The 17,598-nt window shown below is 40.2% G+C and overlaps 1 protein-coding gene across 1 annotated transcript in view; it reads left to right on the plus strand.

The window, feature by feature from the left end:
• LOC140304046 (contactin-4) overlaps window positions 1-17,598 on the plus strand; it is a 55,883-nt gene that overhangs the window by 20,345 nt on the left and 17,940 nt on the right. Inside the window, exons 11-15 of the mRNA XM_072383060.1 lie at window positions 5,070-5,197; window positions 5,772-5,944; window positions 9,934-10,051; window positions 15,492-15,650; window positions 17,361-17,510. Of these exons, the coding sequence (XP_072239161.1) occupies window positions 5,070-5,197; window positions 5,772-5,944; window positions 9,934-10,051; window positions 15,492-15,650; window positions 17,361-17,510 (728 nt within the window). The remainder of the gene's footprint in view (window positions 1-5,069; window positions 5,198-5,771; window positions 5,945-9,933; window positions 10,052-15,491; window positions 15,651-17,360; window positions 17,511-17,598) is intronic.

Consider the following 17,598-nt stretch of genomic DNA (forward strand, 5'->3'; position numbering starts at 1 on the left):
TGATGGGTTCTAATGCAGTGCCTTCCCGCGGCTCAGAGGTGAACTTTCCTCAGACTCCCTGAATCTTTTCTCAATATTAGGCTCTGTCGATGTTGAAAGACCAAAGTTCTTTGTAATCTTGCCTTGAGAAATATTTTCGGAACTCCTTGATTATTTGAGTTTGGCACAAAGTGATGAGCCATGAGCCAGCCCTGCTTGGAGAAGCTAAGCTCCTTTTCTACCGTCACCTGGTCGTGGGATCTCTCAGAATGAGGCTGCTTTTGTTTTTTTTTCTTTAAATCTCTGTCTAACTTTGCCTCTCTCACAGCTTTTGTTGGAGTGTGTTGTTGGCATCAAATTGTGAAGTCGTTTCTATTTTCTAAATCCAGTGCGGTTGGTCAGTGACCACGATGGAAACCACTTCTTTGAACATGTGTCTGTTAAATAAAGGTGCGAACCACAGAAAACTTCTCTGGAAGTGCAGTTTGCTCATATGTCTGTCATACATACGGTCACACACCAAGGAGCATATTGAGGGTTACGTTAGGTTCAGGCTCTTCCTGAGGACCATGATTCTGCCATCTGAGCAGGCCCTATGTTTGGCACAACCAATTCCTCAAATGCACAGATATTATTTCTGCGACGCAGCACCATTGGATGGCTTGTGGTTTCAGGGTCAGTTATGACGGGACTGTGCTTGAATTCATAGAGGAGGTTTTGCTTCAGCTGCGAGCATTTAGTGAAAGAGCAAATGCTCTCCCCTGCCTCCTCGTTCAAAGGGGAGCTGCCCTCATTATAGTGCTAATAGTTTATAGTGCTAATAGTTAAGTGTGTACTTTTTTTTCAAATGCAGAGTTTATGCTATGTTTGTGTTCACTGTTTTCTTAGAGTTAGCATCGATGTCACAGTACCTGCCACACCAGGTGCTGATATAGTTTCGGCACTCATCTGATGTCTGATGTAATGAGGAGGAGCGTGTGCAAGCACGTCCGTCTCTACTGGCATCTTTAAAAACCTACAATGCTGAAGCTGTTGCAGTGGTGACAAAGTATCAAATGCTGCATTAAATGAGAGCAGATAAGGTGAAAGTGCAGCTATTTTGTATAATACGCTTCTTCTAATGCTCTTCCTGTGGGGTAGTGATGTCATTGTCGAGTTCAAGCGCATTAAAAAACAGCCGCTGTGTCGACTTTACAACTCTTATAGCGACTTCAGGCTGCTCTTTACTCTGAAATGCATTTTGGGTGAAAACGCTGCCTGTGTCATCGTCATAGTGAAGCAGCCATTTTCTTTCTTTCTTATGTTGAGATCGTCACAGATCACTTGATAAACAAACCGTGTTGTGAAGCTTTTTTCTTCATTAACAAGGCTTATCAGGCAGGGTGATTAATATTTAATGCTTTCCCCAAAAGACCCTGACTCCTGAAGGAATTCAGCGATGCGAGAGGGGTCTGTTTGCCGACTGGGCGGAATCCAAAGTGGATTTAACTGGAAACGGGCAAAGGTTTTCCTAAAGTTGCTCCAGTTTATAGGTGAAATGTTATAGGTTGTAAGTTACATTTTCATAATATGCTCACCTGGTGAAGTTGCCATTTTCAGATTGGAGGGTCACCATATTGATTGATCTGGCCAAAGGTTATTCAACTACGGGCGGTGTGAGTCCCCCCCGGTCCCAAACCGACTTCCCTCATCTTAGTAGTTTCATAGTAGCACATCTGACTGTGCCATGTTGTTTGGGATTTAAATAGAAATGAATCGTACTGCCTTGAAAGAGTTTTCCACTATTTGATACAACAAATAACTTGTTTGCAATCAAATGTCTTATTTGAGAAAATGACAAACAATCAGGAAAAAACAATCAAAAAAATCGTAATAAGGAGCACATTCCAGACACCAAAAAAAAGAGTTAGTCTGCCCAGAGGCTCGTGGTGCCGTTGTTGAATTGCATGCTGGTCAGTGTGTGTGTGTCAGGTGACGTATGAAGTGTTTTCCTGCTGTTCGGCTCTGGCTCTGGTCAATATGTACAGCCATATTCTCACTTTTCGTAACCCACCAGACGTGCCTCTGCATGCAGCCAGTGGGACTGATTATTTATCACATTTTCCATGGGCTGCTTTTGAGAAAAGGCGGGGGGGGAATTACCAAGGCATTACACAGACAGCGCATTTGGACTTGAATAGAAATGCACAGCCTGGAACGGAATTTGTCCACAAAGCAGATAGTTCTTTACGTATCTATTTGTTTTGCACCTCATTGCCCCTCAGGTCATGTTCTCAGTGCTCCTCCATCACTCAGCGTTTGATATTTTTGTCAATAAATCAGCACAAAGCACCGTGTGTCAGACATGCTCTCTGGGCCTCGGCTTGGCCCGGGTGAATACATATTTATTCTTTGGAGCCGATATGAAATTGTTTGATTTTCGAGCCGGCTGCTCACAGCATTCCTGTTTGATTTACTGAGTCTAAAGGTCACAACAGGGGAGCGTAATCGGCCTCATTAATGCGTGTGTTTACATGCTCTTAGACGTATCTGTTTCGAACCAAGGCGCCAACATAGCATTCCACACTACAAAGCATTATGAGCAAAGGAGCACTAATACCTACTGCAGGTTTTAAAATCATCCTGCCTCCACTCCCGTTAGATGTTTAAGGTTCATTTTGTGACTAAAGGCTCTTTGAACAGGGAGCTTTTTAGAACATGGATACCCTCATCTGAATTGCTTTCAGTAATTACCATGAGCTCATGAAAGTGAGTGTAACAAGCAGCAGAGCCCTTTTTTTGCCCATCTACTTTTTTGCTTCATTATGCTTGACTGCTGTTTAGGCTGTTAAGCTTTAAATTGGTACCCGTAAACACTGCTCAGCAGATATTTTTCAGATCTTTTTTTTTTTCATTCCAGTTCATTTCTATCTTTATACGTGATCCAGGTGATTGTATGATTCTGTTGGAGTTTTCACTGTAGATTATTGATCATGTGATCATGTTTTTTTTCACCAAACTGGTGCTAAAATAAGACTTAAAATAGCACTAGTGTCTTAATTTTTGCCTTCACTGATACTTAAAACAAATATACTTTAAAATGAAAGATCAAACATCCAAATATAACTAAATACAAAACATATATACATAACATGTTGGCAGAATCATTCAAACCTGACGTAACTACAGTTATTGAACTCCTGGAGCTGTGAAAACAGCTAAATAAATTCAGTGTCGGCTGTTTTTTTGTTGTCTTTTTCTTCACTGACGTTTATTTCAAGTAAGGAAAACTACTTCCTGTAGTTAGTTAGCGACAAAGCCTATATTGCCACCCTCTGGCAATACTACACAGCCAAGATTATTGAAAAAAAAATGTCCGATTCACATTTCGGTTTTGTGGCTTTTCATAAGATTGTTTCAGATTTGCTTTGGCTGTGAGTGGAAATGTGACTAATGAAGATGAGGAAGTTGATTCGTCGCATTTGCTAATCTCATGGAGCCCCACATTTGAAAGGCCTGCATGTAGAAGTGGATGAACAGTTAAAAAAAACCACAATGGATGAATCATGCATGATTCTTTTTTTATTTTAATCCTATATTATCAGTTAATTATTTTTATTTTATTCTAGTATCCCGCTGCCTCGCACCCAAATTAAGCCCAACACCCCTCCCTCTTCCCTATCATGATTACAAAAACTAAATGTAGCTCAAGAAAATAAGCCACCAGCTGTTATGTTCATGCCACAACGAGGCCACGAATCCTCTGAGTAACTGTTGTGTTATTCCAGCTTTCTCAACTGCTCACATCCAATTCCCAGCCATACATTTATTCAAATAAGATTCGTCTATATGTGGAATTCCAACGTATTACCTCTGTGAAATGTGTATACTGTCTCTGCATGTTGCAGCGCGATAAGACTGCATGTGAAGATCCTTTTCAAACTGCCTCTTTCCACCACTGCTCTGCTCTTATCACCCTCCCACCCTTAACCTGGTGCCCTGTTGTGTGTCCAATTACGATGTGCATTTAAGCTATTGTGCTGTCAATACTATGCTGACCCTGCACCAAATCTGTTCTGCTTCGGCAAAGGCTATTGTTATCTTCTGAAGCGTGCAAATAGATTTTTTGGAACATATTTTAGAGCTATTAAAGCCCTAATTCAAAAAAAGGAAGGAAATAGGAAAAAAAGTTTAAACAGCCCGAGAAATGAGAAAGTGTCACAGCCAAGAACTATAAGCCCAGTTCCAGAGTCGAGATGCTGTGTAAATATGAATAAAATTAGATAACAATGACTCGCTAGTCTTATAAACTATTATTACATTTACAACAGAACACTGTGGAGCATCCCTTCTTCTTTTGACAACAGTCTGTAAGTGTCTGGGAACCGAGATGATCAGTTGCTGGACCTTGCTGGAGTTGCTGGGAGAGGAATGTCGTCCTATTTTTGCCTGATAGAGGATTCTAGCTACTCAGCAGCCCTGGAACTTTGTCGCATGCACTGAGCACTGATAACAAGCCGTGTGGTCCCTCTATAAGACATGATTTCCAAAGGGAATTTCCATTAATCCAACCACCCTTTTTCATTTCTGGATCATGTTCACGTGTGGCTTCTTGTGTCCAAGTTAAAGCTTTAACCTGCATCTGCGGATGCTACGGTGAGCTGTGTTCACAGTCGATGATTTCTGGAAGTGTTCCTGGACCAGTGCAGTGATTCCTTTGACAGAATCATGTCTGTTTTTAAATCAAAGATCACGGGCATGATTTTTGTGCCAAGGCTCTTTTTCATTGACGAACATTTGTTTTTTTTGCAGACTGTTGAACCTCTGCACATCTTTGCTTCTGAGAGCCTTTGCCTCTCTAAGGCTCTCTTCATATATCCAGTCATGTCACTGACCTGTTAGCAGTTAACCTGATTAGCTGCTACATGAGCTGTTTCTCTTTCGTACCACTTACATTTTGTTGCCCCGTCATGAAACAGTAAAATCTCTCATCTTACACTAATACCCCACTTACTTGGGGTTGTAGTTTATTTACTTGTTATCATAAGTTGAGTAATTAGGCAAATCAACAGACAGAGGCTGTTTATTTTAGCTGTTGTCAATCTCTTCAGGCAGACTATCATGGAGGATGGGACTCTGCGCATCACCAACATCTCCAAATCCGACGAGGGCAGGTACACGTGTGTGGCCAGAAACCATTTTGGGGCATCCAGCAGCGCAGGGATACTGGTGGTGAAAGGTATTTCTGTTTTTGCCCAAGGTTTTTTTTTACGGTCTCCTAAAACCGAGGGTTTAAACTTTTGTTAGAGGGAAAAAATACTACCTCAAGCATGAAATTGATAATGAAATATAAAGCGGTTTTATGTTCCCGCCGGCTTTTGACAGACGTATAACTCATCCATGGTTTTGTCAGCTTTGAGTTATTGCTCATGTAGCAGAGTGAGGCAAAGCACTGGAGAATCTTTTCATTTCATTTAAAAAGAGCTCCTGTAGCACTTTCAGATTTGTGATTTTAAATAGTGATGATTTTATTTATACATATATGTTCACAAGTGTGAGTGTGTATAGGGAGAGTTTCATTTGTTTCTAGTTGTGACTGCAGTGTTTAATTATTCATCACAGAGTTATAGAAGGCTTTTGCTTCCTAAGTGAAGTTATTTAAGGTCACTTAATTACTCTAATAGACCAGAATCTGTCTCACTATTCAGGGGAAAATTAAGCTTTATTACTTTCTTCATTTGGCTGGATTTTATGAGGATACGGTCTCACATACAGTAACAAATTAACCTCTTTTATCTCCCGTATCGCTACAGAGCCAACCAAGATCATGGTTCCACCTTTGAGTTCAGATGCCACCGTGGGACAGAGCATCGTGCTGCCCTGTGAGGTGTCCAGCGACTCCTCCCTGAGCCCCATCTTCAAGTGGTTTTTCAACGGCAAAGCCATTGATTTCAGCAGGCAGGAGCACTTTGAGATGATCGGAGGGGTGTGTACAGTACCTGAGTCTGGAGAGTTTTCCAAATATTACGTGGGCACTCATGAAAGTTGGAGAGATTTTGCTTTTTAAGCTGTTTATATGCCACAGAAAGAAATGTTAGAAATAGGCAGATCTATTTTCAGTGTTGGTTATACGTGTCAAATCATCACTTGACATTGTTTACACTGGTGTAAAGGCACACCTCTAAAGCAGCAATTTCTTCAGCTGGATGTTTCTCTGTATGTTACCTGCTGTCATCAGATATGTCAAATAACACAGCGCTCCATGAGTTGCAATCAAATACAATCTTTTTTAGTTTTCTTTATTTTCTTCGACAGGCTGCAATTTACCCATCAGCACTACTGCTGACTGCTGACAAACCGTGTGGCCACCTCTGTGGGCACTGGTTTGTGTTTAAAATGCCAGAGCAAACACTTGTCTTCATTGGTTAGATTGAGGATGCAGTGAATACCAAGAATGAATCAAGAACATGAAATTATCGGCTCAAACGTCTAAAGTGACCCATTTAAACAACAGCAGAACTGAATGTTGCCGTTCTCACTACTCTGTTAGGTCGAGCAATTGTAAACAAACGTTTTTTACTAAATGTATATAATTCGAATTCTGGTTGGAAAGAAATACTACCAATTTAATTGAGACTCCTGTGGAAGCTTTGCTGCAAGAGCAGCATCACCATCTAACGCAGATGCAACGTTTATCATCATTTTGACCACCTTTAACATGAGTGAAGGGCTTATATTGATGCGCACCTCAGAATGTAACATACAGAGCCTGAGATGCTGCTGCCTGCTCTGCCCTGTTCTGTCCTTCTGAGACTGCAACATTATCAGTTACACTCATTGATTTGTTTTCCACTGCTTGAGAGAATGGATGTGTGGCGTTCGATCATGTATGAAGTTAGTTGTATTACATGAGAGCTGCCAGACCCATCAGAGGCCACATAATACTTGAAAACAGCTGATTCTGATGCGGTTCCCTCACCAGCATCTCTCCTACAGCTGAAAGCTGTCCAACTAACAAGTTAATGACAACAAGTGGGCAGCTTTACAAACTTAGTTAATGGATCAACAGTGCAGTCGTATTTTACACTTGCAGTAATGAATTCTTGGCCGAGCAGGTTCGTACATGTGACGTCAGTAATGTTTTACTTGCTGGGGCAGACTTGATGGACAGCCAAAGCATGCTCTGATGAGTTGGACTGAACCAACTCGATGGAATGATACGAGCGCCACAAAAAAGGATAAATCTGTAAATTAATTAGGAAAATGACAGAGGAATTAGAAAAAGGAATTAATGAGAGATGAAATGTAGAAGTGAAAAAATGTGGAAATATTAAAAAGATGCATGAAAAAATAGATACATTTGGAAATATATTTGTATTATCATTTTTGATGGAATCTAACTGATTTATTCATGTAGTTTTAATCTTATTTTTTGTACTGCATTGTTTTTTATTTTTCTGTTTTTATTGTTTTGATTAAGCTTTTGATATTAGATATTATTATGATATTATAGCTTTTTATTTTACTGTTTCTCAGTTGCTTTTGCTGTATTGATTTTTGTATTTCCCAGTAACTTGTTCTTGTTCTTCGTGTTGGTGTTGATCCTGCAGTTTCTCAATCACTTCCCCTTCAACCTTTCTTATTTGACAGTTGTTTTTGCTTTTCCCATCTGCCTTATTGCTTTTACTATGTCCCCACTCTGTGTGCTACTCTGAAAAATTAGAGTGCATTTGCCACCTCCTGGTCTTGAACCCACAACCCCAAGTAATGTGCTTCCATTTGCTTCATTCACCTCATGACAGAGATTTCTCAGGAAAGTCAGACAGTTACAGTCACTCCCTGTAATTCAGTTGTTTTAATTATCTCTTTAAAATGATAACATCAAAAGAAAAACATGCAACAGTTCACGAAACACATGTACAGCACTATAGACCGGTTCTGTTGATAAAATCGCATTATGTAGAACGGCCTAATTTGGACTACTTTGACAAGTAAGAGTCAAAGTTTCACAAATCACAAACTGTGTTTTAGAGTTTATGCTGTCAGTAAGATAATCAAGTCTAGCCATTTTCATCTGAACTTGGTCTACGGTGGTCTTGATCCCAAAAAAAAGCAGTGAATTTTCCCATTGTAAATCGGGATGACTGTAAATCGGAAGCCGACTTCGGTATTGTGTGGTGACAAACGCAGCTCACTGGAAGCTGTAAGGGCTCTTATGCCAAGAACACACTTGTCTTTTTGCATTGTCGGCGTAATTGTTCTTGTCCAGAGGACTCCACTAGAGGCCACACTAACAAACTCAGACGGTAGATGGTATTTGAGGTCACTAAATGAAGGTGGTTGGATATTTGTTATCTGCATAAAACCTCTACCAGTCACTTCCATGTAGCATCTCGTGTACACATAGTATAGCATACACAACAGACTCAGCAGACGTAAACGATCGAACATGTAATTAAAAGCATGCAAGTGCATTCCCACCTTTTTGTTTACGGCTACTGATAACAAATGCCCCACATACCGTAAACAGGAAATTAAATTGACCTGTTGCAGCAGACTTGGGCTGTGTCCAATCACACAACGTTTTGTAAAATATTGTGTTTTCTCTTTTCTTATCATGCTATGCACTGTAGGGCCACCGTAATAACAACTTTTGTGACTCAGTTTAATGAATAAGATACAAAACATTAAAGGGCTTTTATAAAAATATTTAATAGTTTTAACCGGAGCCAAACAAAATATTATCCTCTTTCAAATTAAAAGCTACTTAACATAAATACTCAAAAATGACTGAAATAGCTTGCTCTGTCTGTACTAAAGTCATGCATGGGGGCTTCAAAGGCTTAATAATTCAAATTGTTTTGTATAAAAGATCCTAAATTCATAACAAATTTAATAATCACTATCTTAACTCTTTATTTGCTAAGCTAAACAGAACAAAGTCAAATTCTGGAGTCTATGCTAGTTGCTAAGACATTTATTTTTTCAGTGTTCCCAGCCAAAAAACATAGTAACACACAATATTCATGTTTGAATCCTTTTGTTTTGTGTCTAAATTGAACAAATAGAGATTTTAGAGATTAGACAGACTAATGCTAAGCTAAGCTACCCTTCTGCTTGCTGTAGTTTGATTAACAGTACAACTGAAAATTATCTTCAATTAATCTAAGTCTGACAAATATCAGAGTTCTCATTTAATTATCTGAGAGAAAGAAAATGAATGTATTTCTCACAGTGTCAAAACACCATTCATACCTAAATATAGCGAAGCCAGCAGATGTTAATGCATGTCTGAGGAGAAAGCCTGTAAACATGGATGACATTTCTCCTGCCGGGAAGTCAACCCATTGTTTGAGTGAATCAGTCACTTTCCTCCTCAGCAAAAGCAAAGAAGCCTACATTGTTGTGATTATAAGAATTTTATCATCCCTCCAGCTGGGCACACCAGGCCCACTGAAGTCCTTATACAACACTGACATTTCCATAGTAAGCATAACCAAAAGCCATTGAACCTGCTTTATTTAGTCATTTTAACACAGAAGTGGTTGCTGTATTTTGCAGGAGAGAAAAAAGAAAAAGTTCAAAACCTGTGCTTGTCAGGGTGCATGTTTGCACAGCATAAAGTGAGAAAAGCATCTGTGAAAATTCTTGCTAGAGTCATTCATCTGAGCTGTCAGGGTAAGTGTAAACACAGCAGAGACTGATCCGGAGAAAACAACTGTTTCAAAACAGTCATTTCTGTGCAGCCTTTCTTACAATGTAAAGCTGAATTAATTTGTTTTGCTCGACTGTCATGCCACTTTTCCCCCCTCTAGCTGTCCACTAGTGGATTCTTACAATCTCTTTTATGGAGACTTTACACTACATGACTGAGGATTTTTCAGCACTTATATTTCCTACGTTGACTTTATTGCTTTTATTGCTTTTTTTATGCTTCTTTTTAGGACTTTTATATGTGTCTGTATCTATCATTAGGGATTTGCAGGTGACCTGATGGTGAGGAACATCCAGCTCAAGCATTCTGGGAAGTATGTGTGTATGGTACACACTGAAGTTGACACAGTTTCAGCTGCAGCAGACTTAATTGTCAGAGGTATGACTGTTTCGCCTTACCCAACACTGTTTGGGATTCTGCATCACTCTCCACAGAGTTGTTCATGTCCTCTTTTTCAGGAGAATGCTTATGTGTACTTTTTTTAGATTAAGATACATGTTTCAGCTTTTGAATAAGAGTTGCCAGGCAAAGATTTTTGACAAATTCAACATCACACTGTATATTCTGTTGAAGGCGTAGATATTAAAATTAGATGTTGAAACTTCAGTCAGAGATATCTACAGCCTCCTCTTGTATTATCATTTAGTTGAACACTAGGCGTCTACGGCTAGTCTACGGCTTAGACTGCCAGGGTGGGTTGCAAAGAAAAACAAAAAAGTGCAGATTTCTAAGTTTCCTGACTGAATTTTTCATTTAGAATGATATATTATTGTTTTTTTTTTGGTTTTTGTAAGGAGAGGTTTTGAGATACACTTCTGAGCAGTTTGTGTCCTAACTGCAGTAGACAGCAGTCAGAGTTCTGACAGGTGAGCTAAGTTAACAGCTACTCAGAAAACTACTGACCCTTTAAAAATGTCAGCTGTTTGAGCGAACACTATGTATAGTGAATTTTACGCCCCATCTGTTTTTCATCAGACAGTTGTTTACCTTGTTATTATTTTCTCAGTCGAAGAATGTCCGTGTTGCTGGTTGTCATTGCTTGCATGGTGGCTTAGCAATGAATTCTACCGCTAAATCAACTGTCACTCAAAGTTCCGACTGTCAAATGCAACGATACCAGCTACATGAAGGTCAAAATGAGTAAGGAGTCTGGAAATGCAGAAACACTTACCATCTTTTGAAACTTTGCAAAATAATACCCATGTCTGAGCTATGCAACGAGTTTGACAGAACTGATCGGCGGCTGGTGAGCAGTCAATTTTATGCAATGGCACACAGCAACTCGGACATTGAGAAGCTGGGGACAAAGAAAACAAATGTATAGAGACAATAGAGACTTTGCATGAACTGCCTGTGAAATTATTTTTTCTTTTAGGTGTTTTAGATGGAGAAAATTGGCTCTTTTGTGTTTCCCTTTGTGAAGCTGTTAGCTTAGCAGTGAATCTGGCTAGTTTTCTCAATTTTTAGTTTGAAAATAGAAAATCTACTTCGTAATTTACTGTGAGAGCAGCAGGACAGGCTTTAGTTAAAACAGAAAGTGGAATCCAGAAGAGTTGCACTTATATTCTGTTATTAGCATAGCATGCTAGGCCAGTAATATACTTGCTATAATTATGAATATGCGTGTTTATGACTTCTGCTTCGTGTATCCAGTGTTTATTTGGACCGTCATTTGTGCGTTTCCTCAGAAATTAACACTACGTGTTCGCAAGCTGCAATATGTAGGTGACTGGTCAGGATAGCGTAGGGCTAAATTTCACCAGATGGAGGGTCATAGCGTCGGCAGCGGGAAACATGGCAGGAAGTTGTGATGACAAGCCAGAAGAGAAAGTCCCTAATTACCCAAATCTTCATGATGTATCTTTTCCACAGCACAGTGGCAAATATGCTCAGAGATCAGTAGTATTTTGGAAACATCCAGGCATGGAGGAAAATGTTAGTGAGGAAGATGTTTCTTTCCATTTTGAATTATCTGGTGCGCCCCCTGGTGGAACCGTCTGCAAGTATGTGAGCAATTATGCCCACAACGGAGCGAGTTGCTTATATGTACATTTGATTAAAAAGCATGTATTCCTGGCCTAATGCTACAAAAAGTTTGACATTTGAAATGGATCATTACTGAATAAATATATTCTTCAGTGGTAGGGATAATTTGAAACTCGCAGCCTTATTCATTAATGCTTTAAACAAACAAGGCCATACTTGCTATTTTCCATTATGTTTGATCATGGGATATGAATTGCATGGGGATGTTGCTCTCTTAGCCAAGTTACAAGAAAACAGACAGAGACATTAATGAAGAAATAAAAAAAGTACACTGAGAGGTTTATCAGCACAGTCTGAAAACACGTAAAAACAGAAAATGTGGCAAATGTGTGCTTCATGCGATATCTCCCTCAGATGCGGGAGAAAAGCGCCTGCATGTTGTAACAACCACTACATGCTGCAGATACTAAACTCTAATTGTCTGTATAAAAGTGTCCCGAGAAGCTCAACCTCCAGCACTGTTGTGTGAGAGACCCAGGTGTTCACCACTGTGGAGGATATAAAGATCATTTTCATCTGTGCCACCCCAATGCTTTGTTACCATCCTTCATTAGTTTCTTACCCTATTTAGTTCATAAAATGCTCTGGGGAAGTTTTCTCACATATTAATGATAGTTAAACCCGTGCTTAGGTTAAGTCTTGGCTGGTTGAACTTGGCTCGTGAACTCCAGAACTCAGTTAAAGTCTGCATCAAAGAACGAGACAGTTTAATTAGCATTCAAACACAATGCTAATTTAGCAACCTTAACTTAACATACCTTCAATGTTTTCTATATTTCTCAAATTTAAGATGTAATATGAATGAGTTTATGCTTTGTACATTTTAGTAGCTTAATCTCTGCAGCAGCCTTGACTGTCCCTTTTCCATGAGCTTTTATGCATTTTTTTCCCCGCTGTAATTATCAGCCCTGACCATTTACCGACCACCCAACTACACTGCCAAAAATCACATTTGGAGAAGACTGAATGAAATGTTCTTTTTTCTCCATTTGCGCCTTTATGTTCCACACCACTTTTCAGCTCAAAGCAAAGCCAATGCTCGGTGGAAGTACGGTATGAAAATGGAGATGAAAGTTCCGGCCACACTTGCCAAGCAGGAAAATAATATGTTGTCTGGACGGTTCTGATTAGAAAGAGTCTGCGGCCAATCTAGGCTGTGCAGCTTTTACATACGAATTCTACGTTTATATGTGTAATCTGAAACCAGGCATTGCTTATGCCTCGTGATTTTACACCAGCAGAAGGTTGTCACACTGAGGGTACAGTGCTGCCTTTGCAGATTTGCAAGGCTTAGCGGGAAATCTCATGTTAGTTATCCAACTTCCAGGCGGTTTGATGTCATGTTAGAACCTCTGCTAATTTCAGTAAATAACCCTGTTTTTCTAAATTCCTGACATGAATATCCTCTCTTGTTATAATTGTCTCCTCCCTTCACTTGTCAATGATGGGTAAGCGGGGCTCCACAAGGAGAACTTCTTTTTTACATTCTTTGTTGCCTGTTCTTGCTGTTCCTATTTGACAATGGTGCACATAGTGAAACAAATGCACACCTTAATACTGCTGTCCCAGCTTAATCTTTGCTGTACAAAGAACAAAGCAAGCTGTAATGTTAAAAGGCAAACAACTGCAAAACCACAGTAAAGAACTTTTAAATCGCATGAAATTCTTAGAGCAAGGAAATTTGCTTTACTTAGATACAGATTGTGACTGCCGCCATACAACTTCTACATGATGACATATATACACAGTCATTTGAAAAAGGATGATTTTCTTTACAGTCATGTGGAAAAGAAGGCACGAGTCCCTCAATTCTAACATTTTTCATATAGGAGCATGATGAAAAAGTAATCTGGTTCTTATCAGGTCTTAAAATGAGGAAAATGCAACCCCAGATGAATAAAAACATCTGACAGATTACACCGTGACATTATTCATTTAATTAAAAGCAAGCCAAAGTCCAGAAGCAGTTTGTAAAAAAGTGTAAATGCTAATCAGTGCATTTGATTAACTGGTAATCAACAAGTGTGAGCACCTCCACAAAAGTAGGAGTTTTGTCAGTTTGCTGGTCTGCAGCTTTCAGGTGTGCGTTAACACGATGCCAAGGAGGAAAGACATCTGCAATAATCTTAGAGAAGCAACTGTTGTTTTGTAATTTACAAACAAAAACTGCAAAAAAATCAGTGAAGAAAAAAAACTAATAAAGTAATTTCCAAACTATATCATTATACGGAGAGAAAGATTATTCACAAGTGGAAAACATTTAAGACAGCTCATCTTTCCATGAGTGGACATTCCAGCAAGTTCACCCCAAGGTCAGATAGCAATGCTCAGAGAAACTGCAAAAAAAACCAAGAGCTACATCTCAGTCTCTACAGGCCTCAGTCAGCATGTTAAATGTTAAAGTTCATGGCTTGTTTGGAAGGGTTGCAGGAGAAAGCCTCTTCTCTCTAAAAAGAACATGGCAGCACAGCTTAGGTTTGTAAAGTTACACCTGAACAAACCACAAGACTTCTGGAACAATGTCCTTTGGACAGACCAGACCAAAGTGGAGATGTTTGGTCATAATGCACAGCAGCACGTTTGGAGGAAACCAAACACAGCATATCAGCACAAACACCTCACACCAACTGCCAAGCACGGTGGTGGAGGGCTGATGATGTGGGCTTGTTCTGCAGCTACTGGACCTGGGCACCTTGCAGTCATTGAGTCCACCATGAACTCCTCTGTATACCAAAGTATTCTAGAGTCAGATGTGAGGCCATCAGTCTGACAGATAAAGCTTGGCTGAAACTGGGTCATCAACAGGACAATGACCCAAACACAGCAGCAAATCTACAACAGCATGTGTGAAAAAGAAAAGAATCAAGATGTTGCAAAGGTCCAGTCAAAGTCCAGACCTCAACCTGACTGAAATGCTGTGGTGGGACCTTAAGAGAGCTGTGCATAAACACATGCTGCAAACCTCAATGAACTGAAGCTACATTGTAAAGAAGAGTGGACCAACATTCCTCCACAACAATGTGAGTGACTGATAACATCATACAGAAAACAATTACTTCAACTTATTGCAGCTAAAGTAGGTTCTACGAGCTACTCAATCACAGGATGGGTATAGTTTTTCACACACTGCTTTTCACAACAGAATCTCCAGTTTATTCCTTGTGTGTCACCTATTTCTCTCTCCCATGTGTTTCTCCTGTCCTTCTCTGACTGTTTGTTTTTTAAATGTATGCGTGTTGTGGGTGTGGCGCACCTCTCACCTTCCTGGCTCTCTGGATATTGATCAGTATCGCTCCATCCACCTATCAGTCCTTCAGTATATCAGCCTCAGTTCTTCGAGCTGTCATCACCCGCTCATTGTTTCAGCCTTTGTGGATCACTGCATATCTGCTTTCCTGCTCATCTTCATGCCTGCCAATCAATCATCCAGCCACGCTTACATCCTGCTCTGCCCCGTTTAACCAGCTTTCCCCTGCCTTCACCTCCACCCATCTTCACTCCCTGATATAAGACAAAGAAGTCTTTTATTTCTAACTCTTTGTGTCGTGCATTCGGGCCCCCCTGTTGTCCGTAACAGTTCCCACTGAACTGTAATATTCAATATTGATGAGACTGGTGTTCCCAACAGAGCCTGAGTTATGAATCTCTTAACACCTGTGGTGGAGTCTCATGGAGCAAAGCAGGAATCTTACCTGAAACAATCTCTTTTATACTGTTCTTGTTGTGCAGCGAGGCTAATGCAAGTGTCTCTTTGTGTTTCTTGCTGTTGCAGGACCTCCCGGGGCCCCCGCGGGCCCGCTGGTGACTGATGTTACTGATACTACCGTGCAACTGTCCTGGGGCTCTGGACCTGACAACCACAGTCCTATCACCATGTACATGGTGCAAGCCAGAACTCCTTTTTCTATTGGCTGGCAGACTGTCAGGACAGGTAAACAACTGTTGGAGGGAAAAAAAGCAGAGGAACTATCATGTAATATACATTTCTGTGCCAAAAGACTCGAGACGTTCTTCATTTCTTTATATATTAACAGGAAAACGGGGAAAAGGTGCTGTCATTTATTGAAACATAACACAGTTTGAACAATACTAACCCTCTCAGACAAACTTTCTGTCATTTCTTTAATCAGTCTTCAGGAATAGTTCTCCAGGCTTCTTGAAGGACATCTCAAAGCTCTTCTTTGGATGTGGGCTGCCTTTTGTTCCGTTCTCTGTCAGATGATCCCACACTGCTTCAATAATGTTGAGGCCCAGGCTCTGGGGAGGATTCATCCCTCCATAAGACCTGTTGCCACTGATTTTCAGTCCACTTCTTGTGTCATTTGGCATAGCTCAGCCTTTTCTCCCTGTTTCCCTTCCCTAAGAATGGCTTCTTGACAGCCACCCTTCCATGGAGACCATTTCTGATGAGGCTTGGGCCAACAGTAGATGGATCAGCTGAAGGTCCAGATGCATCTCTCAGGTCCTGTGTCAGGTCTTTGCTGGATTTTTTCCTCTTTCTTCAGGACATCACTTTCAGATACTGTTCATCTGCTGCAGATAGTTTGTCAGACCTGCCACCTCTTCTTTTTTCCTCCACTTGTCCAGGTTCTTTAATTTTTTAAGGGACACACTGCACACCATGCTGACATGTGCCTAGTTTTCAGCTAAGAGCTCTTTGGTAATCACCTCGTTGGTGCAATTCTTTATTATGTCAATGTTTTTGTACGGCTAAAGAAAATGGAACCAGTTATGCTCCTTTGTGACAGGCTGCTAGAAACAAAGTGCCTAAAAATACAAATTGGTTCTCTGCTAAGTTGTTTGTTATGTGCAGACACAACGCTGGTTTATACCCTGTGTTAGGCTTCTTGTTTATGCTAGAATGATTCATAGGTCAGTGTTAAGTGGTTTAACAAAAAGAAAACACATCCTCCGAAAATGGTCAGATACAAGCAGCAAAAACAAAAGAAAAACTTTGAACGACCTTCAGGAAGTCTTTAGAACTGTTGTTCAAGACCACTTACAAGAAAGTCTGGCTGCTTGGAAGCAAAATATGAAGAAATGAGAGGTGGATCAGGATTGCACAGTATTTGTTGAATCTACAATAACCTTAAAGACTGTTTCTCACATGTGAACAAAGCTCTTTAATGAGTTTTAACTTCTTTTTCAATAAGAGAAAACTTGGTAACAAACTTGTATCTTTTCTAAAAGACCTGTGTTGGTAATGCTATTTCCTGACAATCAAACTCATTATTTTCCCTCTGCAACATTATCTTCGATTACTTAAGACTTTGTGCAGGAAGACGCTCAGCTGTCATGTCAGTCACATTAATTGAAACGACCTCCTGCAACACCTTCTTAATTCTGTTTATTTAACTGCACTTGTGTTTAAATTTGCATTGTGAGATGCCAAAAATACTCCGCAGTATCCACAATGGTGGCAGAGCGGGTAGATTTGTTGGACCGGTGACACGCTGTAATTGGAAAAGTATTAAAAGATTTACAGACGTCATCGCTCGAGTTTGATGTACTTGACTGGTTTTTAATCTCTTTGTTCTTATAATTTTAGGAGAACAAATGTGCCTCAGCAAAACTTAAGGGGGAAAAAAAGAAAGAAGGAGAGACAAAAAACACATCTCAATTCTTAATTCTTTAATCCTAGTTCCTGATTCTGTGCCTGGACAGATGATGCACGCAACAGTGAGAGATCTGAACCCCTGGGTGGATTATGAATTCAGGGTGGTGGCAATCAACGGTGTTGGTGTTGGAGAACCCAGCACGCCGTCTAAACAGATTCGAACTAAAGCAGCAGGTATCCTCTCGGCTTGTATTTTCCCCACTTTGGAATGTGTCGCCGAACTGTTTGATTAGTTTTTCTTTTCGTCGGCGCTCCTTGTCAT

Source organism: Leuresthes tenuis, unplaced genomic scaffold, assembly GCF_036924035.1.
Source record: "Leuresthes tenuis unplaced genomic scaffold, fLeuTen1.0.hap1 SCAF_3, whole genome shotgun sequence".
NCBI classification, from domain to species: domain Eukaryota; kingdom Metazoa; phylum Chordata; class Actinopteri; order Atheriniformes; family Atherinopsidae; genus Leuresthes; species Leuresthes tenuis.